Below are 24,503 nucleotides of genomic sequence, written 5' to 3' on the forward strand. Positions count from 1 at the left end.
GTGCGTCCACTGCTTGTGATGCCATCAGTTGCCCACGATTATGAGGTTGTGGGTGCTGTGTTCTAGACTCACAGATAATTTGAAGGTCCTGGACTGCACTGAGATTGGCTTCTGCAAATTTCGGTACTTCTTTCAGGAGCCTTTGTGGAATTGAAATCCCCCCGCATGTGCATCACCCTGTAGGATCTATCTGCGACAGCTGCATATATTTTCTGGGTGCAACGCCAATGTGGGACATAGTAATTGTCAACACCGACCATGCATGAAATCATCACCCTACAGCTCGGTCAACGAGCTAATTACCTGGCCACACATTTTTGGAATCTCCAGGTCAGTGAGTCAATTATCCGGCTGCGTTCGTCCAATTTGCATTTCATAGCTGACAACCCTGGCAGGAATCCTACTTCACTTACAACGATGAAGAGGAATCTCCAGTAGACCATGACGTCCATTTTCGCCCAGGCGTCGGCGCCGATGGGTCGGAAACATACACCCCTAGGACTGTCATATATGATCTGAAAGGTGGCTTTGGCACGCTCCGCAAGTACAACGCTTTGTACGAGTTGACTGAAGATGCCACCCCGGGCCAGGGTCTATGGTGGGTTTTCACCTTCCTACGTACCCTCTTTTATTTGAGGCAGGTGCAATATTAACAATGGAATTGCAGGGACGGAAAGGAGATTTTACAACAGCAAGCGCCAATTCCCCAGAGTGACTACCAGAAGAGCCTCGACGCGGGGCTACCTGCTCCAACGCTCTCTGCAGAGACAGTAAGGTATTGGTCGGATTATAACCGACTGTTCTATCACCCTCGCTCCATTGTGCAGCTCAACGACTATGAGTTAAACTCCAAAATCATGCCTTTTGAGGATTGGACTATTGGCGAAGAACTGTTCAATGAGCTCGACAAAGAGCATGACTTGCTCGACCGAGACGTCAGACCTTTCGCAGAAGAATGCGATCAGCTGCGTGCACTGCAAATATTCACAGGCTCTGACGACGCATGGGGCGGCTTTGCTGCAAAGTACATTGACAGGATTAGGGACGAATATGGCAAGAAGTCCGTCTGGGTTTGGGCCATCGAGAACGGAAAGAAGGTCGATCGGGTGGGTGCTTCTACGATATGTTCTAGGTCTATGTGAAGCTTACACTGGATCATATGGCAGCAAACTCAGTTCAAGAGGGATTTGAACAAAGCTCGGTCTGTACATGCCATCTCCACACAGGCATCGCTGTATGCGCCCATTATCGACCCTCCAAGTCGAATCCCCCGATCTATCTATCTCGATCCTCGATCGGAATGGTACACTTCGGCCTTGGTGAGCGCCGCCATGGAAAGCGTGTCACTTCCCACGCGACTGCGTCCATATCACGACTTTGAGGCGTCCCTGGCCGGCGATGACAGTATCCATAAGATATTCGAGCTGCAATCTACAATCGTGCAGGATGGTGAAGATGCCGCCAAATCGCCTACCAAACCATCGGATGATAGTGATGAGAAAGAACCTGGAAGCTCGCCGATCAAGAAAGACTTTGATCTGGACTTCACCTACGACGGGCTGACCTGCCAAAAATCCCACCATGTTTTCAACCAGCTTCAAGTTTCACGGGGAGTTGCCGATCGGGAGAATGAGTCGGGCGGGGAGGACCAGGGTATCCTCCGCAGAAAACGACACTTCAACTCGGAACCAATGTTCCAGAGGTCAGACAAGCCCGCTGAACTCGTTCCATGCAGTCACATCGTTAACATTACATATAGGTTTCATACGACCCTACCTTTCCCGGTACTGGACAGCTTCCCTCAGAATATGTTCCCGGAACTCAGATCGAAGGAGAAAATCAGTATTCTTGCCGCACTGACTGTCTCTTCGCGAACGGCAGAGAGACTGAAAGTCTATGAGACATTGGCTGGACGAGTAGCTGGCGTGGATGAGCGGGAAACTTTAGTGAATGGGTTGGGCGAGATCCGCGAGACATACGAGACAGGATGGATGAGCGATTCTGACTTCGACGATGACTAGCCATATAAGTAAAAAATATAGCTCACACTTGCATCGTACTTGTAACATCATTGATCACACCTTGCAGATGGAAATATCTAGTTGGACCCTGAAGCAGCTGGTTCCTTTTAAGCACGCCGATCGGGGCGGCGATCGGCGGGGGCAAACAGAACAAACAGCGAACCGGTCGGCCAAACGTGGCCTCTGTGCAATCATCGCGCCTTTCATTCATCGCGAATCTCATTTCTTGGTCCTACTTTCGCTTACTGCCAGGTGGCCAGTAATCCCAACTGTGATTGTGGCCTAGATGACTCTGTAGTTCTAGATCTTGCGTACGTGGTCTGTTTCCTTCCACAATGCTTCCCTCCAGCCAGCTAACCGGCTCATAGTTCACGACAGCTACTTTCACTATTCAGCCCACCTCCGGACCCTGAATCAAACCTATTCGATGTACCAATAACTGTTTTCACCAATCGCTCTTTCAATTTATAACCGAGAGAAGAAAAACTGTTACTTCATATATCGGATGGGGAATTATTGAATTTTTGTAATAAGCAGAAGGTATGCGACAATGTGTGGAGGACGACTGTCAGGGACGGAAGGATTTACTGACTCTTGCAGCATCAGAATTATACAGACCATGGCTCCCGGCAGCCAGCGACGGTCCTATGCCTCGCTCGCCTCCCTCCCCGTGCTCTCCCTAATTCTACCGTTTCTCCTATTTGTCCTCAGCTTTCCTTCCCCAGCCGCGGCTGCGGGTTCCGCAGTCCTTGGTATCGATGTCGGTACAGAGTACCTAAAAGCTACGCTCGTCAAACCCGGAATCCCGCTTGAGATTGTTCTCACCAAAGATTCGAAGCGTAAGGAGTCCGCCGCTGTAGCGTTCAAGCCTACCCGCGAGGCCGATGCCTTGTTTCCCGAGAGATTCTACGGTGGCGACGCCTTGGCGCTAGCGGCACGGTATCCCGATGATGTCTACTCGAACCTCAAGACCCTGCTTGGACTTCCTTTCGATGCGGACAATGAGTTGATCAAAAGTTTCCACAACCGCTATCCTGCCTTGCGCCTGGAAGAGGCGCCCGGAGACCGTGGCACGGTCGGCCTGCGAAGCAACAGACTGGGAGAAACCGAAAGGAAGGATGCCTTCCTTGTTGAGGAAATCCTGGCCATGCAGCTGAAGCAGATCAAGGCTAATGCCGACACTCTGGCTGGAAAGGGATCAGACATTACGGACGCCGTGATCACTTACCCGTCGTTCTACACCGCCGCGGAGAAGAGGAGTCTGGAATTGGCCGCCGAACTGGCAGGTTTGAATGTCGATGCATTCATCAGCGATAATCTTGCGGTCGGGTTGAACTACGCAACCAGCCGCACGTTCCCCAGTGTTTCGGATGGCCAGAAGCCCGAGTACCACATTGTCTACGACATGGGCGCCGGCTCTACAACTGCCAGTGTCCTTCGCTTCCAAAGTCGCTCGGTGAAGGATGTGGGACGATTCAACAAGACCGTTCAGGAAGTCCAGGTTCTGGGAACCGGCTGGGATAAGACTCTTGGAGGAGATGCCCTGAACGATCTGATTGTCCAGGATATGATCGCCAGCCTCGTCGAGGAAAAGAAGCTCAAGGACCGGGTTTCCTCGGCTGATGTCCAGGCCCACGGAAAGACCATGGCGAGACTCTGGAAGGATGCGGAGAAGGCTCGTCAAGTTCTCAGTGCGAACACTGAGACGGGCGCCTCTTTTGAGAGTCTTTATGAAGAGGATCTCAACTTCAAGTACCGTGTCACCCGCGCCAAATTCGAGGAGCTCGCGGAGCAGCATATTGCACGTGTTGGAAAGCCCCTAGAGCAAGCTTTGGAGGCTGCTGGACTGCAGCTGAGCGACATTGACTCCGTTATCCTTCACGGTGGCGCCATCCGCACACCATTCGTGCAGAAGGAGCTCGAGCGGGTTTGCGGATCTGCCAACAAGATTCGTACCAGCGTCAATGCGGATGAAGCCGCAGTGTTTGGCGCTGCCTTCAAGGGAGCCGCTCTGAGCCCTAGCTTCCGTGTTAAGGACATTCGAGCAAGCGATGCCTCGAGCTACGCTGTCGTGCTCAAGTGGGCTTCCGAGTCTAAGGAGAGACAGCAGAAGCTTTTCACTCCCACTTCCCAGGTCGGCCCTGAGAAGCAGGTTACCGTGAAGAACTTGGACGACTTCGAGTTCAGCTTCTACCACCAAATCCCCGTGGACGGCAATGTCGTCGAATCCCCAATCCTGGGCGTGAAGACACAGAACCTCACTGCCTCTGTCACTAAACTGAAGGAAGACTTTGGTTGCACGGCTGCCAACATCACCACCAAGTTCGCCATCCGCCTGAGCCCTGTCAACGGACTTCCTGAAGTCGCCAGCGGTACCGTCAGCTGCGAGGTGGAGTCTGCCAAGAAGGGAAGCGTGGTCGAAGGCGTCAAGGGATTCTTTGGCTTGGGTAACAAGGATGAACAAGCTCCTCTCGGAGAGGAAGGCGAGCCCAGCGAGTCCATCACTCTTGAGCCCGAGGAGCCTCAAGCCGCGACGACTTCCTCGGCAGATGACGCTACCTCCACCACAACTGCCAAGGAGAGCAAGAAGAGCACACCCGCAACCAAGCTGGAGTCAATCTCTATCAGCTTCACCTCATCTCCCCTGGGAATCCCCGCCCCCACCGAAGCCGAACTTGCTCGCATCAAGAGCCGCCTGGCTGCCTTCGACGCCTCGGACCGTGACCGTGCCCTGCGCGAAGAAGCCCTCAACGAACTGGAATCCTTCATCTACCGTAGCCGCGACCTTGTCGACGACGAGGAATTCGCCAAGGTAGTGAAGCCCGAGCAGCTGACCACGCTGCAAGAGAGGGCCTCCGAAGCCAGCGACTGGCTGTACGGCGACGGCGACGACGCAAAGACCGCCGACTTCCGCGCAAAGCTCAAATCCCTGAAAGAGATCGTCGACCCAGCCCTCAAAAGAAAGAAGGAGAACGCGGAGCGCCCGGCCCGCGTTGAGCTCATGCAACAAGTCCTGAAGAACGCCAAGTCCGTCATGGACGTAATGGAGCAACAGATCCAGCAAGACGAGGACCTCTACTCCTCCAGCGTCGCAGCATCCAGCTCTTCCTCTTCCACAACCGAGTCCTCGACCACCTCATCCACCACCGCTGAAACCTCTTCCTCTGTCGATCTCGACGAAGACCCCTATGCCACCACCTCCACCTCATCCACCACCAAGACCGCCTCGGCCACCACAACCCCCAAGCCCAGCGGTCCCAAGTACTCCATCTTCCAACCTTACGACCTTACCAGCCTCTCCAAGACCTACGAATCCACCAACACCTGGTTCGAAACTCAGCTCGCTCTCCAGGAGCAGCTCACCGTGACCGATGACCCGGCCCTCCCCGTCGCCGAACTCGACACCCGTCTCAAGGAGCTCGAGCGCGTCCTGAACCGCATCTACGATAAGATGGGCGCGGCGGCAGCCAAGTCTGGAAAGGAGCAGAGCAAGAAGAACAACAACAACAACGGCAAGTCTTCGAAGAAGGAGAAGGCCAAGGCGCAAGAGGAGCAGAAGAAGTCTGCTAAGGAAGAAGAGCAGAAGGAAGATAAGAAGGCTAACCGCAAGGATGAGCTGTAAATCTAGCGGCGGCTTGGTCTTCTGAATTATGGGAATTGAGGTAATTGGTTCCCGAAGAATCAAATTTAAAAAGACACTAGGAGTTCGGATTGAGCGTTACTACTGCCACTTTCGTTGTTTTTTCTTGTTGTGATATGATGAATTCATTTACACGCTGATTGAGGAAGTCCCTGTCGGGGGATTATTGGTCGGTGTTATGTAAACTATATTACTATAGATAGAATTGACTTGACTGTTCATTCATAATTTTGTGGGAGTCTCTTTGATTTATTATTTAATGCAGTTCAGATTCAGGTCTGCTGCATGGGTGCTGGCTATTGTATTAGCCTAACTAGGAAGGTTGAACAGGTAGAGTCATCGCAATCGGGTTATATGTACAGGGTGCTTGATAACAAACAACAGGCATGTAGAGCAAGCAGAGGTCGAGTAAGAATATGCATAAGAAAAGCAGACAGACAGACAGGGTAAGGAAACACAACGGGCGAAATAACGAACAGTATGCATCATGCATCAAATCATCCATCCGGCTTGTCTTCCAGCACATAGAACCAGCCTATGGCACTCTGTGTCCCCAAGGCACATTGCACGCAAACGAAAAGCACAACAGATAATAGTACAACCACCCAAACCCAGCCCAACCCACGTTAACTCCGGCTAATAAGATATTCCAGAAACGACGAGAGAAAGAATGGGAAAAAAGAAAAGAAACTCCCCAGCAATAGTTACAACACATTTAAATCCCGCCCATTTCAATCTCCGAGCTTCGACTCACAGAGCCATACTCCATATCCACCTCCTCGCGACTGCGCAAGAAGGAGGCTTCCTCAAAGTCGTCAATATCCATACCCATGCCCTCAGAAATAGTGGCATGTTTCCGCAACGTCACAAACCGTCTTCGCTGCTGATTCAACTTGGGCGCAAGGATGGTCCGGCCCATGGAAGTAGCATTGTGTGTAGATAGACCCAAACCCGAAGCAGCAACGTCATCATCCTCACTATCGTCGAGGTCAAAGTCCACATCATAAGAGCGTTTCTGACCACCGGCGTTGGACTCCTGGCTGCTGGAGGGGAGGGAGAAAGCGTCGCCTTCGTCATCGGTGATAAGGTTCATGGGTGCGGAATGACTGCGCATGCCGCTGTAGGGAGCCAGCTCGGAGAAGCTGGGGTCGGGCTTCGCCAGACGAGTCTTGTAGCCCTCTGCGACAGATTTGCGAACGCGCATGCCGACGGAGAGGAGGGAGGCTTGGACTTTGGTGGGGACGATGGGGGTGGGGGAGCAGGTTGCGGCGGAGTAGTGGTTGTGAGAGAGGTGGTGGGTGCGGTCGGTGGTCACGTTGTCATTGTCTTCTGAGGGAGGTGTAGATGTAGTTGAGAAGAAGCTAGTGATTGGTGGCTGAAAGCGTCTGCGTTTGGAGGCCAGGTCGGAGGCCTTGGTGGTGGTGGGGGACTGGAGGGAGAGGGACATGTTGGACTGAATTGGATAGAGACAGACGGGACTTTTGTCTATGCGGGGAGTGGAGAAGTTGCAGTGGTCTAGTCTGTTTGTATGCTCGTGGGGGACCACTTAGGTCTAAAAGGACGGCTTCTGATTTGACAGGAGATATAGTTTGGAATGTGCGATGTAGTAAGAGAAAATGCAAGGGCTGTGGAGGGGAGAGGGGGAGAATAGAATCTCTAATAGCAGAAGAGGAAGAAGAGAAAAGAAAGAGGCTGGGGAGGGAAAGAACCTGAGGCACGGAACGCGACGCGCCACGACGCGCCCGGCACGTATCACTTGTCAATTTATCCTCTTTGGGCCTGACATGGAACTACTCCATATTTCATGGATTTGCTGGAAGTGCACATAGAATATTTGAGGTAGTCTTTGAAGTACGGAGTACATCCTACTAGCATTATGGGGAGTGCAGATAGTTACTAGAACATGTCTAATAGGTCGGTCATTGCAGAAGAGCTCTATATACAAAAAGGCACGCTTTTTAGGACATCCAAAGGAGATGAACCAAGAGGCTCGATGATACAACAGTAACTAGAACATGGAACGAAACAATAGATCTACGATAGGGTATCACCATATATACCTTAACCAATGTTTCCTCTGCGACCTCCCCGCTTGGCCCGATCATGATGAGCCTTGAGAACGGCGCGGGTTTGCACCAAACTCCGCTTGTTCTTGCTCTTGGCCTTACCCAGGGTCATCAAGAAGTTCTTCTTGCGCGCCTTCTCCTTGTTGGTCGTACTCTTGCCCTGATCCTGCTTGCGCTCCTTGCGCTTGGCCGTTATACTCTTGTGCTCAGACCGATCAGTCTTGCCTTCCTTGGCATGGGCAATCCGCTCCTCACGCGTGGCCTTGCCGGCAGAGAGAGCAGCCAGGCCCTCGATCTCTTCGGCCGTCAGAGGATCGTCACGATCACGCTTCTTCGCGCCTGGCACGAGTGAGTTGATAGCGGCTTCAGTGCGCAGCTCTTGGAGCTTAGCCAGGTCAGCCGGGGTGAGAATGCGAGTCGTTGCAAGCTTGGAGAACTTGGCCTCAGCAGACTCTTCCTTCTCTTCTTCCTTCTTCTCCGCCTTATCATCACTGCTGCTTTCACTGGACTTGGCCTTCTTGGCGGGAGGTCCGTCTTTCTCGTCCTCGGAATCGCTAATGTCGATTTCAGCGTCGCTCTGCACATTGATCCAATCGCCCGAGTCGTCGCTGTCCTCATCATCTTCCACATTCCAGGATGCCCAGTTGTCCTCCTCGCCTTCCTCCTCATCATCAGAAGCATCAGAAGCCAAGCCCTTCTCAGCTCTCCTCTTCCGGCGCTCCTCCTCCTTCCATTTCTCCAGGAGCTCCAGACCCTCGATACCACCGGCCTCTTGTTCCGCGAAGCGCTTCTCTTTCCTCTCTCCAGCCTTAAGGCCAATGGAAGCGTCCTTGCCGCGGTCCCGTCTCTTGAGCATCTCAGGGTTAACCTCCCGGAACAGACTGAGCAGACCTCGACCCGCCATCATGACACCCTTATCCTTACTCTTGCGGTACATGACAAGATCCTGCAACAAGGTCTCATTCATGGCGAGTGGCTGTCGTGCGCAAATCTCTCGGATAGCGTTAAGACCGGCCGATGCAACCTCAGACGCAGAGGCTTCCGAGACGAACTCATTTGCGATCTTCTGAACCAAGGGCTCCAGGTCATCCGGGGGGACCAAGTCGTGGGATGCTTGCGCCAGCGAAGCCAAGAACGACGTGACGGATGGCTGACGGGGAGTCAGGAATTTCTGGAAGTAGGAGTAGAGGTGCATGATATGCAGTTTATGCAATCCGACAAGGCGGGTCACCAGCTGAAGCACCATGAGCTTTTGATCCAAGTTGAGCTTGGACTTGGTGCTCTGCAAATGCTTCGAGAACAAGGACTCGGCGTAGCCCTGGGGGTCGTGGAGAAGATGCAAAGCGGAGAAGTTCAGAGGATGCGGCTGGTTCTTCTTGCGCTCCCTCCTCTTTACGGTTGCCTTAGCCTTCTCAACCGCACGGGACTTCTTTCTGGTCTTCTTGTTGATGCCGACTTGATGCTTTACTCGCCCCAAGTCAATGGCTTCTTCGTCACTGCTCTCATCTTCCATTTCCTCGCGCTCTTTGTCACCACCCAAGAAGAAGCGAACACCGCCAACGATGACTTTTTCGTTCGATGCCAGACTGGCTTCCTTCATGACCTCAACAGCCTTGGCATCGGTCCAGATCTGGCGCTTCCACAGTTCGCGCGTAAGCTTGATAGCCCACAGGCCCTTAGAAGAAGTCCGGTCCGAAGTCACCAAGTTGAACAGGACGGTCTGCATGGTGCGATTAAGCTTGTGGTTCGTGGTCTTCGCATTGGCCTGACGAAGGTCCATGAGGATCTTTTGGAAGATAAGAGCTCGTAGGGTTTTGCTGGGGGTGGAAATAAGGATAGGGAACAGAGTCTGAAGCAATCTGGAGATATGATGCCAATTAGCAACCAGCCACATGAGCATCTGGCAGTCCATGGATAACATACGTCGCCGAGTCCAACAATTCCTTCTTCCTCAGAAGCACCAAGCTACCGACGATCTTTTCGCGCAACTCTGGCTGAAGGATCAGATGGTGCTGGCTCAAAATATCCATGAGCTGCTGAGGGAAGTCCTTCGTAATCTCGGGGTAGCAGTCGGCCACATGAGCAATGAAGTCGATCAATTCTCGAAGAGATATCAGACCCGTCTCTGTGGTCGACGAAGGCGCGGTCATGAAAATTTCTCGGTGACTCTCATATTGGTAGTGCTGAGCGCGGAAGTCTTCGATGTAGGATCTTCACCAGTAAGTGACAGTTAGCAAGCCATTCTGATATTATTGGCATCTAATCGCATTGTTCATAGTAAAACATACTTGGGATCTCTCCGAATCTTGTGCTGCAGGTTGGGCCTAGGAGAAGCAGTGAGTTAGCGACAGGCGAAATTCTTCGTCTTGGGGAGGGGGTCCGTAGCCACACAGCGACGGAATAAGATCACTTACAGATCAGCCTCAACCTTTTCCAAGGCTCCCAACTTTCTTTTCACCATCTTTGCGTATTATAGTGGTGAAACTGAGGGGATGAAGTGGGTGGTTGAGGGAAAAGAAAGGCGGGCGACGGTTGCCAGGGCCGATAACAGAGCCCCGAACACTTTTTTTTCGCAGCGACGGGTCTGGCCTATCGATAAGCCGCAGTCAGTCCTTGGGACTTGCCTGCACGGGCACTTCTGCACATGGACTCTGATTATCATGGTCTCTGCAATATTAAGCGTTTACGGGTTGTAATCTACTGGAAATCTAGAACACTTTCTTTGTGCTCCTTGACATGTGTATTAAGGTGTTTTGAGTCTACGTTTGCGTAGTTCGTCGCCACATCGGAGGTGGCAGGGGAACGATGGTTGAAACAGGGAAATCTTTTTCGTGTAAAAAAATAGATAAAGGTATTGACTTCACAAGCCAGAGGTCTTCATGATCGCATCTCAACTACTGTAGAAGAAAGCCGTCCGATTCTCTCATTTTTAGGATCTCGCTCCCTCCCGTGACTGTTTTCAGGTATGTACAGTCGCGCAGATGCATGCAAATCGACTGAATCCTAATAAACCCCCCGTCCACTCCAGTACACGCAAAACCAGGACCAAACGGAGAATACGCCCAAAATTCCCACTTTACCGGTTGGACTTGGCAACACGCTCGAGCTCGTCCTTCTTCTTGATGGCGTAGGAGTTGGAGGAACCCTTGGCGGCGTTGATGAGCTCTTCAGCCAGGCACTCAGCAATGCTCTTGATGTTACGGAAAGAGGCCTCGCGAGCACCGATGGTCAGGAGGGCAATAGCCTGGTTGACACGGCGGAGGGGAGACACATCGACGGCCTGACGACGGACGGTACCAGCGGAACCGATACGGGTGCTGTCTTCGCGAGGACCGCAGTTGACGATAGCGTCAACGGCGACCTGGAGAGGGTTCTGGTCGGTCATGATGTGGATCTACAATGGATTACCCGGTTAGTTTTCTGTGTCTGGTTCTGTGGTTTGCGTTCCCTAGCCGTTCTACGTGCAGAAGGCATTGGAGAATATGAGAGGTGACGTACGATCTCGAAGGCGTGGGCAACGATGCGGACAGCCATGAGCTTCTTTCCGTTGTTGCGGCCGTTCATCATGAGGGAGTTGGTCAGGCGCTCGATGATGGGGCACTGAGCCTTGCGGAAACGCTTGGCAGCATAGCGGCCAGCGGAGTGAGGAAGGTAGACAGGGGAGCGGATCTGGACGTAGTCGCTATTGAAGGTGAAGCCGAGTCAGCATATCTCGTTTCTGTGCCAATTCGCAAATTTTTTTTTCCATCGTGATTCCCTTCGCAGATATCCCATTTTGTCGTGCGTTTTCCTCCGTGCATGTCGAGTCCATTGTCTCCCAACAGATAATGGCGTTTTCCACCGGTCGACACAAAACCCATGCTCGTAGAACAATCAAAATCGCGATGAATTGGGGAGCACCTACGTCAAGGAGATGTCCCTGATCTCAACATCCTCGTAGCTCCACTTGTTGAACAGCTTCACGGATCCCATCTCCGCGATAGCCTCCTTGGGCAGGACCTGGAAGGCCGCAGCGGGGTTTTCGACCTCGACTTCGCCGTGTTCAGACATTTTGGTCGACGTATGCACCTGTTGCCGAGGGAGGGATACGTGTAGGTGGCGGACGGTGTCGTTGGTGATCCTTCAACGTCGACGAATACAGTCGGGCGGCTGAAATGTGTCGCTGAGCGCAAGGAAATTCGAGGTGCGCCTCGCTTAGCGGGTGGTGGGTTAGGGCAGGACTGACCGCCAATGGCGCGGGTGGTGTCATGTGATGGTCACATCTGGATTCTGGCACCCTATCCCAAACTAGGACTAGCGCTGGATGCCCCTACAATACTGTTCACCAATGCTCCGCTTCCAACCCGCCATATCATACATGGATCTAGATGCAATCTTAGACTGTCATCAGTCTTCTGCCGGATATTCTCAAAAGGTGAGCATACTCTTGTATGCAACGAAGCGGAATTCCAAGCAATAAGGTTACGCTGTCATCACTTCCTACGCTGTTCCAGTTTATTTGAGGTGTCCATCTTGACGAAGGATATCTTGGACACCGAATCAGCTGTTCACCAAATTCTCATCTTTAGCCATAATTTACGGACTATGTTGAAATTTTCCCGGCCTATATGCATTCAAAGACATCGTTTACTTCGAGATAGTAAGCGCTGCACGACATCCAACCGGCTTTGAGGGAAAGCGCAAGTATTTGGCGCTCACTTTGACTCTCCGCCTCCATTTTCTATTCAAGCCATACACCCACAAGGGATCTTAATGTGCATTAGATATTTTCCGTTGACTTCTCTGTATTATAAAGATACGCAACAATGGTTTATCTCTGGATTTAGCGGACGCCTCGCCTCATATAAGCTATTTTGCATAGCGCATTATGGAAAGCAAAAAAAGCACACAGGATGCTTATCACATGGCCTGGACAAGACATGTCCTATTCGTGATTCCAGTACAATGTTTTCACCTATATAGAATATAGTGATATATCAGAGCGTACAGTAAAGCCTAGGGGCCCAAGAAGACATACTATTATCTTAATTAGATGCGAACAATTCACGGAACTGCGGCAGGTGTTAAAGTGTTGTTATTACTTCACTTAATAGTCCAACTAGTTACTGATCATGAAAACTACTTGATGAAACATAACATTCACAGTTAGGTCGCGCATGCCGCCTGCTATGTGGGTGGGCCTTCTGGGAACCCGTATCCTGCTCTCAGCAGCTCGGCTCAACATTAGTAGTATGATGAAGTTTTCACTCTGATATGAATTCTCTTTCAATGAATGCAACTCTGAAGTCGGAACGCTATTGCATGCACTGTTCCCCGACTTCTTTCTGTATACTGACATGCATTGCACTTGTGAGGTCATGTATCCCTGGGGGAACACCAATAAAACAGAAGTAAATGACTTATTCTCAACTAACGGCTTTGTTTCGATAAAGATACTGAATCGAGTATTATACATGAAGTAGTTAGCCCAAGAGCCATCTCTGAAAGAACATGCTAGATGAATTTGATTTATCTTCATATGGACAGCTCTGCATGAACTTCTGTCTCGCGCATGACGTTGAAGAATATGATCAGCTAAGTGTGGGAAACGGCCTAGATCCGTTGCCTAGGCATTATAGTACTGAGAGAATACATCACATGAGCAAGCTTGACAGCTTCTTACGCAAACGATCAATCTTTTCCGTAAACTGTTCAATATGGCCGAGACGCACAAGCGAGAAATGCAGCCGGAAATCTTTGTGTAAAGACTTTTCCAAGAGCTGCCATCAGCATAAAGAGTGGCGCCTTCGCATAGCTGAGGTCCCGTTATTGTCTCCAGTTGCTTCTCTCCTTTATTCGTTCAGTAATAATGTCTCCGGTCTGCTTTAATACCAAGGGGAGTTCTCTGATCATTATTTGGATAGAGAACCTGAGTACTCCTGACATACGGTTCAGGCATATCCTTTGGCCATCAGAGAAAGGTAGGTGAATAATATGAACTTGGATGATCATACTCCTTTTTTTGCCCTACGTTGATGTTGAGAGAACCTTGGCGCCGGGACCAACAGCAGTAGACGACCCCACCACGGACTGACAAGCCAATAGTACAGCGGAGACCCTCTTTTGATTTCGGAGTCTTCAATACCGAGGATGGAGATAGCGTCGTCGGTCGAACATTCGAAGGTGGTTAGCACGCGTAGTGGATATAAGAGATCATGATGGCCTCATCTACCCAGGTGTCTTTATGATACCGTCATAGTTTAGTTTTTCATTTGAAGAAGCTAAGTGTTTTTAGCACGATGTCCACAACCGCTCTTGCACCAAATTTTGGTTTGCCGCTAAAGCGGCGACAGCTGGAGCGTTATTAGCGGGCTTGCGGAGGATATCGAATAAAAATAGGCACACTGGCTTGTGCTACCGAGGGCGTAAGATATCAGGCACAAACGGGATAATCAAGTAACACACAGGGGCGTAGCGAGACATATTCCCGACTCAGATTGGATGGATGAGATATGTGGGAATGAGGTGTAACCCTGTCATTTCAGGTCCGAGTACCAAAAGGAGGGTGCAGAATGTCGACATCCACCTGTTCGTGGTGTGAAGCGGACGATCCTCGTGCTCTCCGGATGCCGAGATTGTTTGCTCTTTCTCCTCCTGACGCGTGGCGGTGCACGTCCATCTGAGCATGTGATTGGCTGCACATTCTGCGTGCCCGGCCCGCCTCACCGGCCCTAGCCGCCGCGGCAGGTGACGTTGTGGCTCATCAGGCGCGGAGAAGCGACAAGACAAACTCCCGGATTCCCCATCCATCTACTGGGACATCGCAAGGGGCTGCTCGACTCTCCGAAGTCTCTCGTTCCCCCCCTCAGCCTCTTTCTGACCCCTCCCTCTCTTTCCCCCCTCCTAAGGGACCCTGCAATGAGGGTGCCGTTTACCCTGGCCGTTCAGCATCCCCGAGCCTTCGAATGAAAGCCCCTCGATTTGTCTACCCTCAACGCTTCTGCAATCATGGCGGACGATAATCCCGAGCTTCACGCCGCTCTGCGCGACCTTGATAAAGAATTGGAGGTATGGAAGAGACCCTGGCAACCTATAGTTTTACCCCGCAGATTCGCGGTTTTGTGGACAGATCCAGCTAACCTTTCACTGCTTATCAGGAAGGTGATATTACGGAGAAGGGGTAAGCAAACTCGTCTTTATCTGTATTCGAGCAAACTATGGATTCGAGTGTGAAACTTTAGCCCTAGCAAATGGTCTACCTGATCGCCCGTGCGGGCGGCTCAAATATATATACCGATAGACGATTGGGACTGACTTAGTTTCAAGATACCAGAAGCGGCGCACCGTTCTCCTGTCGCAGTTCTTTGGCCCTAATATGAAGCTGGATTTCGGCGCACCCACGTCAAGGGATGGAACTTCATCACTCACAAGCTCAACCCATCCTCCACAAGCCATCCTCAACGTCCGACCCCCAACGGCGGAGTCCACAACCCTGGGCGACTCGTCGCAGTCCTTTTCCAACGGGCGTGATAGTTACAACAACGGAAGTTTCGGATATGAGCGCAGGGTTAGTGGGGATACACAGGGCTCTTATGATAGAGAGAGCATGCTGCTGCCCGCTGATCGAGCCCCCTCGGCAGCCTCCTACGATTCACTTTTTCTGCCGAAGAACAAACCTGCACCTCCCATGCAAGAGAGCTCACGTACAGCCACACTTCTGAGCCAAAACTATGCATTTAACCCCGGCTATCACCACGATGCCTACGAAGAGCCTATCGGAGCCTATGATATGCCGCCAGGTGGAGTCACGCGACAGTCGACAATGCTCGACTCCCAGCAGGGGTTTTTCTCTGATTTTGCCGGCCAACAGCAAGATGATTATAGGGATAGCTACGGTGGTGGCTTTCACCGCTACTCTCAGTCGGATACGTTCTCCCCTACGGCGAATATGGCACCGCCGTTGATCCCCGCTTCTGAACTCGCTCATGGGCCGGCACTTGCTCACCTTCAACCACTGGAGCCTCGCGACATTCCATTTGCCGTACAGGATCCTCATGACAAGAATACGCCAATGTCGAACTTCGACAACATTCCCGCCGTTCTCCGGCATCGAGCGCGGATACATGGAAAGCAGCCCGCATATTGGGTATTGGACCAAAAGGGCAAAGAAATTGCTTCCATCACATGGGAAAAACTAGCCAGTCGCGCTGAAAAGGTGGCGCAGGTCATTCGTGATAAAAGCAACCTCTATCGCGGTGATCGCGTGGCGTTGATTTACCGGGATTCTGAGGTCATCGAATTTGCTGTCGCACTGATGGGCTGTTTCATCGCCGGCGTCGTTGCTGTCCCCATCAATAGTCTTGAGGACTACCAGAGTCTCAACCTGGTTCTTACCTCAACCCAAGCACATCTGGCATTGACGACAGAGAACAACCTAAAGAATTTCCAGAGAGACATCACGGCCCAGAAGCTAAATTGGCCCCGGGGAGTAGAGTGGTGGAAGACCAATGAATTTGGCAGCTATCACCCCAAGAAGAAGGACGATACCCCACCCCTTGTGGTCCCAGATCTGGCGTATATTGAATTCGCCAGGGCGCCAACCGGCGACCTCCGCGGTGTCGTCATGAGCCACCGGACAATCATGCATCAAATGGCTTGCCTCAGCGCAATTGTTTCAACTGTACCTATGTCCTCGGGCATGGCTAGGCCGCGTGGTGAAACGATCATCAGCTACCTCGACCCTCGACAAGGCATTGGTATGATTATCGGCGTCTTGATGACCGTATATGGTGGTCATACCACTGTCTGGCTAGAGGACCGTGCAGTCGAGACGCCGGGTCTCTATGCCCACCTTATCACGAAATATAGGGCAACCATCATGGCTGCAGACTATCCGGGGTTGAAGATTGCCGCTTACAATTACCAGCAAGATCCAATGGCGACACGGCATTACAAGAAAAACTCAGAGCCAAACTTCGGAACAGTGAAGCTCTGCCTTATAGATACACTCACCGTCGACCCCGAGTTCCATGAAATACTTGCAGATCGGTGGTTAAGACCCATGAGAAACCCGAGGGCCAGAGAAATCGTTGCACCCATGCTGTGTCTTCCCGAGCACGGTGGCATGGTTATCAGTATGCGAGACTGGCTTGGTGGCGAAGAGCGCATGGGCTGTCCCTTGACGCATGAGATGGACCCAGCTGAGCGCGAAGATAGCAAGAAAGAAGAGAAAAGGTCTGGAAAGGCTGATAACAACAGTGGTTTTGGCAGTAGCTTACTGGGTGGAGGAGGTGCTCCTACGCCAGCCCCGCAAGAGCAAGGAAAGACTGAGCTTGGTGAGGTCCTTCTGGACAAAGAGGCTCTCAAGAGCAACGAAATTGTGGTCTTGGCAATGGGTGAAGAGGCTAGGAAATTCGCCGGGACCATGCCCAACGCCGTGCGTGTTGGCTCCTTCGGCTATCCCATTCCTGATGCCACACTGGCTGTCGTTGACCCTGAGACCAACCTGCTGTGCACTTCGAACGTCATCGGCGAGATCTGGGTGGACTCCCCGTCTCTATCTGGTGGCTTTTGGGCATTGCCGAAACACACAGAAGCCATCTTCCATGCACGTCCTTATAAGTTCGAAGAAGGGAATCCAACCCCGATCCTGGTTGAGCCAGAATTCCTTCGCACAGGCCTGCTTGGCTGTGTCATTGAGGGCAAAATCTTCGTGCTAGGTCTCTATGAGGACCGGTTGCGTCAGAAGGTCGAGTGGGTAGAACACGGGCAAGAAATCGTCGAACATCGTTACTTCTTTGTCCAACACATGATCGTCAGTATTTTGAAAAACATCCCCAAGATTCATGACTGCACAGCTTTCGATGTTTTTGTCAACGAAGAACATCTTCCCATTGTTGTATTAGAGTCATATGCGGCATCAACTGCACCGACGACATCAGGTGGTCCTCCACGGCAGCTGGACTCGGTTCTTCTTGAATCTCTTGCCGAGAGATGCATGGAAGTGCTGTATCAGGAGCATCACTTGCGCGTTTATTGCGTGCTGCTCACAGCTCCTAACACCCTTCCTCGTGTTACGAAGAATGGGAGACAGGAGATCGGTAACATGCTGTGCCGCAAGGAGTTTGATTCTGGAACTCTGCCGTGCGTGCATGTCAAGTTCGGCGTTGAACGATCCGTCCTCAACTTGCCAGTTGGGGTTGACCCAGTCGGTGGTATATGGTCTCCGCTGGCCTTGATGTCAAGGCAAGAACTGCTCGCCTTGCAGGACAAGCAATACTCGGGCGTTGACTACCGTGACGTAGTCATGGATGATCGCACATCCACCCCCCTCAACAACTTCAACACCATTGTGGACCTTCTTCAATGGCGTGTCTCTCGGCAAGCTGAAGAATTAGCTTATTGTTCCATCGACGGTCGAGGAAAGGAAGGCAAGGGCATCACTTGGAAGAAGTTTGACCTGAAGGTTGCTGCCGTAGCAATGTATTTGAAGAACAAGGTTAAGGTCCGACCTGGGGATCACTTGGTTTTAATGTACACTCATTCGGAAGAATACGTTTACGCTGTACATGCGTGCTTCTGCTTGGGTGTCGTTGCCATCCCCCTCGCCCCCATTGATCAGAACCGTCTCTCCGAAGATGCTCCGGCTTTCCTTCACGTCATTAATGATTTCCATGTCAAGGCCATCATTGTCAACAGTGATGTTGACCATGTGCTAAGACAGAAGCTCGTCTCGCAGCACATCAAGCAGTCTGCGCAAGTACTCCGAATCGGTGTCCCAGCTATATACAACACTACAAAGCCTACCAAGCAGTCGCATGGCTGCCGGGACCTCGGTTTTACGGTCAAGAGCTCCTGGCTGAGTGCGAATCAGGCAGCTATGGTGTGGACCTATTGGACACCGGACCAGAGGAGAATCTCTGTTCATATTGGTCACGATACAATCATGGGCATGTGCAAGGTGCAGAAAGAGACCTGCCAGATGACTAGCTCAAGGCCGGTGCTTGGTAGCGTACGGAGTACTTTGGGCCTGGGATTCCTTCATACCTGTCTAATGGGTATCTATGTTGGTAAGTAGAAGGACTATACTGTGGACTACGATGTTTGCGGGGCTAACGCTGGCTTTAGGAGCGCCAACCTACCTTGTATCGCCTGTCGACTTTGCGCAGAACCCCATGACGCTCTTCGTTACCCTTTCACGCTATAAGATTAAGGACACGTACGCTACTAGCCAAATGCTGGACTATGCAATGAGTGCCATGGCTGGCAAGGGCTTCCAGATGCAAGAGCTGAAAAATTTGATGATCTCAGCCGAAGGCCGTCCAAGAGTCGATATTTGTGCGTTCCCAATTTACATCCCTAGTCAGACGCCTGTAGCGCTAACGTGATTACAGACCAGAAAGTGCGCCTCCACTTTGCTTCTGCCAGCTTGGACCGTACTGCCATCAACATCGTGTATTCCCACGTCCTCAACCCCATGGTTGTTACCAGATCCTACATGTGCATCGAGCCTGTTGAGCTGTGGCTCGACATCAGGGCTTTGCGCCGTGGACTGATCTGCCCCGTGGATCCAGACACCGATCCCACTGCTCTTGTCATTCAAGACTCGGGTATGGTCCCAGTAAATACGCAGATAGCTATCGTGAACCCAGAGACATGCACTCTGTCCCACGTCGGCGAGTATGGTGAGATTTGGATCCAGTCGGACGCTTGCGCCAAGTCATTTTACGGATCCAAACAGGATTTTGATATGGAGCGTTTCAATGGTCGGGTTATGGATGGCGATCCCAACGTCGCCTACGTGCGTACTGGTGATCTTGGCTTCCTTCACACAGTTACGAGACCTATTGGCCCCGGTGGCCAGCCTGTCGAGATGCAAGTGCTGTTTGTTCTTGGAGGAATTGGTGAAACCTTCGAAGTTAATGGTCTGAATCACTTCCCGATGGACATCGAATACTCTGTGGAGCGATGCCACCGCAATATCGTATCTGGGGGGTGGTAAGTTTCGGCCTTACTCGACTCTCAAATGCCTGTTACTAATCCGTCTATCTAGTGCTGTCTTCCAAGCTGGAGGCTTGATCGTGGTCGTTGTCGAGGTTACAAGAAAGGCTTATCTAGCGTCTCTGGTCCCTGTGATTGTCGACGCCATCCTCAACGAGCACCAGGTCATCGCTGATATCGTGGCATTTGTTTCACACGGAGACTTCCCTCGGTCCCGTCTCGGTGAGAAACAACGTGGGAAGGTGTTGGCGTCATGGGTTACTCGGAAGCTGCGGACCATTGCTCAGTTTAGCATCCGTGACGGAGAGGGCCCCGAGCACCCATTTGCTGAAGCTCCTCAGCATCGTGTCAGCCGCAGCTCGAAACCCGGAAGCACCATGGGCAACAGCACTCGGCGATCCACCGTCGTACCGGATCCTGATCTCATGCCTCGCTCCCCGGCTCCAATTCTGGTCGAGCATTCCGAAGCGACCATGGGCTCCTATCCCCCTATCCCAGAGCCAAGCATCCACAGTCCTACTGGCACCCTGCCCGAAGGTGGTATGCCTTCCGTCCCGCACATCGCAGAGCCAGCCCGGCCGACCAGCGCCTCAACGAACGGGGCTCCCGCTGTGCCACGGAAAGAACTCCCCACGACCATCAGCAACCCCGACTTTGGCTTCGACTTTGGTGACTTTGCCAACTCGGCCACAGCAGGATCACTGACCGAGTCTGCTGGCCACGGGCATATGCCCGAGAGCCTCCCCTACCGAACCAATGTCCCAGCTCACGATGAGCCGCAACGCGCCCCAAGCAATGGAAGCTACCCTGTTCGGACCGATTCTTACAACCGCACACCCCTCGCAGATCCTATGGAGGGAAGTACCGGCGACTGGCCCCAAGAAGCTCTCATGTACCAGGCCAATCTGGGATACGATGATGCCCACGGCCTCCACCGCAATCAAATCTAGTACATACATACATACTTGATGAGCAGCAGCAGCAGCAGCAGCACAAAAGCACACACCATCTAACAGCTCCCTGATGCCTAATAAGCAAGGGTGAAGTAAGATTAGCATTCCATTTTCTTTTATCATCTTCTTCTCTATTTCCCTATTATCTGCTTGTCTTCTTTTTGCATAGCCCCGATAAAAAGAAAATCACGGCTACACGTTTGCATGATCCCCCTCTTCCAAATTCTTCCCCTTCATACACAGTCTCTACCTTGTTGTCTTCTCCTATGGCCCATGCATTTTATTCCCTTTTTCTATAAGAGGTAGAAAATGGCTATCTATATACCTGCCTACTTGTCGTTCCCACTTCCCTGATGACCGATATGCAAAATGTGTTTGTGATTCTTTTTTGTGTACATACATACCCCCCGCATCCCCATTCGCATTTTTACATTTATCATATAGGCATGCAGTAGTAGCTTAGCTCTTCTTACACTATCATCCTATATAGATATATTCAAGCTGTATTCGCGTGCCCAGAATGAGTAGCATATGGATTATTGATACTTGATAGACAGTAGTCCCCTACTGTTTCTGTGTAGTGACTGAACTCTTTCACTATTACTACCACTAAAGTCCAACATTATACGAAAAGCAAATGCAACAAGAGGAAGACACGGAAGTAACACTATGCCATCATAAGCAATTGAGATTAAATAAAATTTAGATTCATATCACGTCATTCCTAATTCTGTGAAAATCGAAGCAAAATTCTTCCTTTCTTCCTTTCTCTTCTTTTCGTCTTCTTTCCCTTTATTCCCACCTCCTCTCCGTATATACGTCTTTCGTTTGAAAACACAATTTTCGTACTTTTCTCTTCCCAAAAACCCCGAGAAGAAAAAATGTTGAAAGGAAATAAAAACCAACAAAAAACGGACCCGAGATATAATGCAAGTAGAAGATGATGATGACGACAGCGAGACCGATGTATGCTAGCTAATGTAAGATGAACAATTTACTGGCTCTCGGCCTGCTGGGTCAAAGCTTCAATGTCAACCTTGGGCTTGTTGGGACCGTTCAGCATCTCCAGAGCTTGGAGGTCGTCGTCGGTGAGGGTGTTGGAGCGGATGGGGCGGAAGGGAGCGGGGGAGCCGGAGCGGCTGGTCAGGAACTATTAGGAGAGTAATGTTAGTGAATGTGATATATTTTAAGAGGATGAGGTAGAACATACGGAGCTGGCGGCGCTGAGCAGGGCAATCAAACTGGCCTGGACCACATCCTGGTGGATACCAACACCCCAGACTTGTTCCTTGCTGCCTGCTGCAGTGCACTGGATATATGTCGCAGCCTTGACATCACGACCCAGACCGATGGAGTGCTCCTTGTAGTCGACGACGTCGAGATCGATGCCCAGAGTGGCCAGGGCGTGGGCCAGGGAGGAGATGGCACCGGGACCGACACCGGTGATGGCGTGCTGGATGCCGTCAATTTCGATGACACCGGTGAAGCGACGCTTGAGGTTCTTGGTGTTGAGGGCTTTGCCGGGCTCAGGAGGCGCAGGCGACTGCGAACGATCCGTGGTGATGTTGTAGTCGACCAGGTTGAAGCGGGGGTTGGACTTGAGGTGGTAGGCTTCCTGGAAGAGCTCGACCACTTCGGAGGGACGCAGCTCGCGGCTGACTTCTTCGGTTCTGCGCTGCACGATCTTGCTGAACTCGACCTGCAGGGCGCGCGGGAGATCCAGCTCCAGACTGCGCAAGATAACCCAGGCGGCACCACCCTTGCCACTCTGGGAGTTGACACGGATGACGGCCTCGTAGTTCCGGCCAATGTCCTCGGGGTCCAAGGGCAGGTAAGGGATTTCCCACTTGGATTCGGGGCCGGCGGTCTCGCGCAGCTTGAATCCCTTCTTGATGGCATCCTGGTGACTGCCACTGAAGGCGCAGACGACCAGCTGACCACCATAGGGCCATCTCTCGTTGACGGGGATCTTGTTGCTCTCCTCGACCACCTTGATGACCGCGTTGATATCGGAGAAGTCCACCTTGGGGGAGATACCCTGGGTGTACAAGTTCAGAGCCAAGGTGACCAAGTCCACGTTACCCGTGCGCTCACCGTTTCCGAACAGGGTTCCTTCGACACGCTGGGCACCGGCCATCTGGGCGAGTTCGGCAGCGGCAATGGCGCAGCCACGGTCATTGTGGGGGTGGATGGACACGACGTACTTCTCGCGCTCGGAGACATTGCGGCAGAAGTACTCAACCTGATCGGCGAAGACGTTGGGGGTGGACATCTCTACCGTAGCCGGCAAGTTGAAGATGATGGGGTCCTTCTCCGTGGGCTCCCACGCCTCCTTGACGGCTTCACAGACTTGAGCAGCGAACTCGGGCTCAGTGTCAGAGAAGGTCTCGGGGGAGAACTCAAAGTGCCATTCGGTTCCGGCAGTCGATGGGTCATCCTTGGTGATTGAGCGAGCATACTTGGTGCAGCGCACGGCCATTTCCAAACTCTTCTGCTTGTCCATGTTGAAGACGATGCGACGGAAGCAGGGGCTGGTAGCCAGGTAGATGTGCAGAATAGCCTTCTTGGCACCCTTCAGGGAATCGACCGTACGACGGATCAGATCTTCTCTGCAGGGGGAGAGGACCTGAAGCCAGACATCATCGGGGCACAGACCGGGGGTCTCGACCAAGCTACGGGTGAAGTCGAAGTCGGTTTGCGAGGCAGAGGGGAAAGAGACTTCGATTTCCTTGTAGCCAATGTCGACGAGCATCTTGAAGAAGCGGAGTTTTTGTTGCCCATCCTGTACGTTTCACACGAGAGAAGTGGTCAGCCGGGTGATGCTAATTTTCTCCCCAATGCTCAATGTAATGAACTTACCATAGGATCGGGCAGACTCTGGTTGCCATCACGCAAATCGGTGGCCAGCCACCGGGGCGGGTTGTCGATGGTCTTGTTGGGCCATTGGCGGTCGGGAAGATGGAGGGGCTGAAAGCGCTTGTATTTCTGGGAGGGGTCCTTGAGCCTGAAGAGACATGGAGTCAGTCAGTGGACGAAGATCAATTGACGTGCAATTATGACCGCAATTAAAGCATCTGTTTAACGCAGATACTACCATAATTGAGGGAAATCGAGCATTAGTGGGAGAGACGTACATAGGCATGGTGATGGAGGAGAAGCGGGAGGATCCGCAGCGGGGAAATGAGAGGAGAGGAAATGCGGGTGGAAGATATGGGGAGGAGGAGGAGGAGGTGATGGAGAGGTTGTAGATATATTAGTAGTGAATCACCTCACGGAAGAAGAGAGGACAAGACAGTGATTCTTGCAATGAGGAAGGAAGAAAAAAAAAAAGTTGAGAAGCTTAAAAAGAAACCAGGAACGGGGAGGGAGCCAGACAAAACGGTGACGCAGAGGAAGAATGGGTAGGATTTAAAGGCGACGGGCGAGTGGCCGCCATGAGTCAAATGGAATGACGCTCGCCGCCTTTGGCCCTCGAATTTTGCGCCGACAGCGGATGGCGGATCGCCTTCTGATTTGGTACCAGCCAGTGTTCCCCTCTTCATTCAACTTCTCTCTCCCATCATGTTACATACTAAAAGTAAACTATACTAAGAATTATTGCACCCTCCCCTGGCAATTTCAATGGGTCTCCCTTTTTTTCCCCGAATCAATCACCGGCCGAGAATTAGCAATTTGGTACGAAATCCCACTCCACCCGTGATCAACTCGGCTGGCTGGTTGGATGAACTGCAAGGGCAATCGGCTTCTCCGCTCCTCCTCTGGATGCTCGGCTCGCCGACACCGGAGTCCCTCGCCGCCCTTCAGGCACCCCGCTGTCTCCGTCGATAGCCGTCGACAGCCGCTT

General features: G+C 51.9%; 7 protein-coding genes across 7 annotated transcripts; 3 read left to right on the forward strand and 4 right to left on the reverse strand.

Annotated features, from left to right (window-relative positions):
* Positions 1-258: 258 nt before the first annotated feature.
* On the forward strand, positions 259-2,021 carry DML1 (misato family protein; the record flags this gene model as incomplete). Its single annotated transcript, XM_041685713.1, has 5 exons — positions 259-330; positions 396-598; positions 668-1,106; positions 1,167-1,702; positions 1,760-2,021. 5 exons carry the CDS (start codon positions 259-261, stop codon positions 2,019-2,021), a joined length of 1,512 nt encoding a protein of 503 aa, XP_041537025.1.
* Positions 2,022-2,571: 550 nt separating this feature from the next.
* LHS1_2 (Hsp70 family protein) lies at positions 2,572-5,643 on the forward strand (the record flags this gene model as incomplete). Its single annotated transcript, XM_041685724.1, has 1 exon — positions 2,572-5,643. The coding sequence occupies one exon, from the start codon at positions 2,572-2,574 to the stop codon at positions 5,641-5,643; it is 3,072 nt and encodes a 1,023-aa protein (XP_041537026.1).
* Positions 5,644-6,376: 733 nt separating this feature from the next.
* Positions 6,377-7,108, reverse strand: AKAW2_10307A (uncharacterized protein; the record flags this gene model as incomplete). The annotated part of the gene is made up of 1 exon (XM_041685735.1): positions 6,377-7,108. The coding sequence occupies one exon, from the start codon at positions 7,106-7,108 to the stop codon at positions 6,377-6,379; it is 732 nt and encodes a 243-aa protein (XP_041537027.1).
* A 614-nt stretch (positions 7,109-7,722) lies between these two features.
* Positions 7,723-10,188, reverse strand: SDA1 (SDA1 family protein; the record flags this gene model as incomplete). The annotated part of the gene is made up of 4 exons (XM_041685746.1): positions 7,723-9,586; positions 9,651-9,938; positions 10,016-10,051; positions 10,142-10,188. The coding sequence occupies 4 exons, from the start codon at positions 10,186-10,188 to the stop codon at positions 7,723-7,725; spliced, it is 2,235 nt and encodes a 744-aa protein (XP_041537028.1).
* A 615-nt stretch (positions 10,189-10,803) lies between these two features.
* RPS5 (40S ribosomal protein uS7) lies at positions 10,804-11,777 on the reverse strand (the record flags this gene model as incomplete). Its single annotated transcript, XM_041685757.1, has 3 exons — positions 10,804-11,121; positions 11,226-11,409; positions 11,632-11,777. 3 exons carry the CDS (start codon positions 11,775-11,777, stop codon positions 10,804-10,806), a joined length of 648 nt encoding a protein of 215 aa, XP_041537029.1.
* A 2,937-nt stretch (positions 11,778-14,714) lies between these two features.
* On the forward strand, positions 14,715-20,656 carry AKAW2_10310S (putative AMP binding domain protein; the record flags this gene model as incomplete). Its single annotated transcript, XM_041685769.1, has 6 exons — positions 14,715-14,774; positions 14,864-14,886; positions 15,033-18,775; positions 18,834-19,043; positions 19,100-19,703; positions 19,759-20,656. The coding sequence occupies 6 exons, from the start codon at positions 14,715-14,717 to the stop codon at positions 20,654-20,656; spliced, it is 5,538 nt and encodes a 1,845-aa protein (XP_041537030.1).
* Positions 20,657-21,653: 997 nt separating this feature from the next.
* Positions 21,654-23,801, reverse strand: AKAW2_10311A (2-isopropylmalate synthase; the record flags this gene model as incomplete). The annotated part of the gene is made up of 4 exons (XM_041685780.1): positions 21,654-21,809; positions 21,870-23,441; positions 23,519-23,663; positions 23,794-23,801. The coding sequence occupies 4 exons, from the start codon at positions 23,799-23,801 to the stop codon at positions 21,654-21,656; spliced, it is 1,881 nt and encodes a 626-aa protein (XP_041537031.1).
* Between the last annotated feature and the right edge of the window lie 702 nt (positions 23,802-24,503).

The sequence above is a fragment of the Aspergillus luchuensis genome, chromosome 1 (assembly GCF_016861625.1).
Source record: "Aspergillus luchuensis IFO 4308 DNA, chromosome 1, nearly complete sequence".
Lineage (NCBI taxonomy): Eukaryota > Fungi > Ascomycota > Eurotiomycetes > Eurotiales > Aspergillaceae > Aspergillus > Aspergillus luchuensis.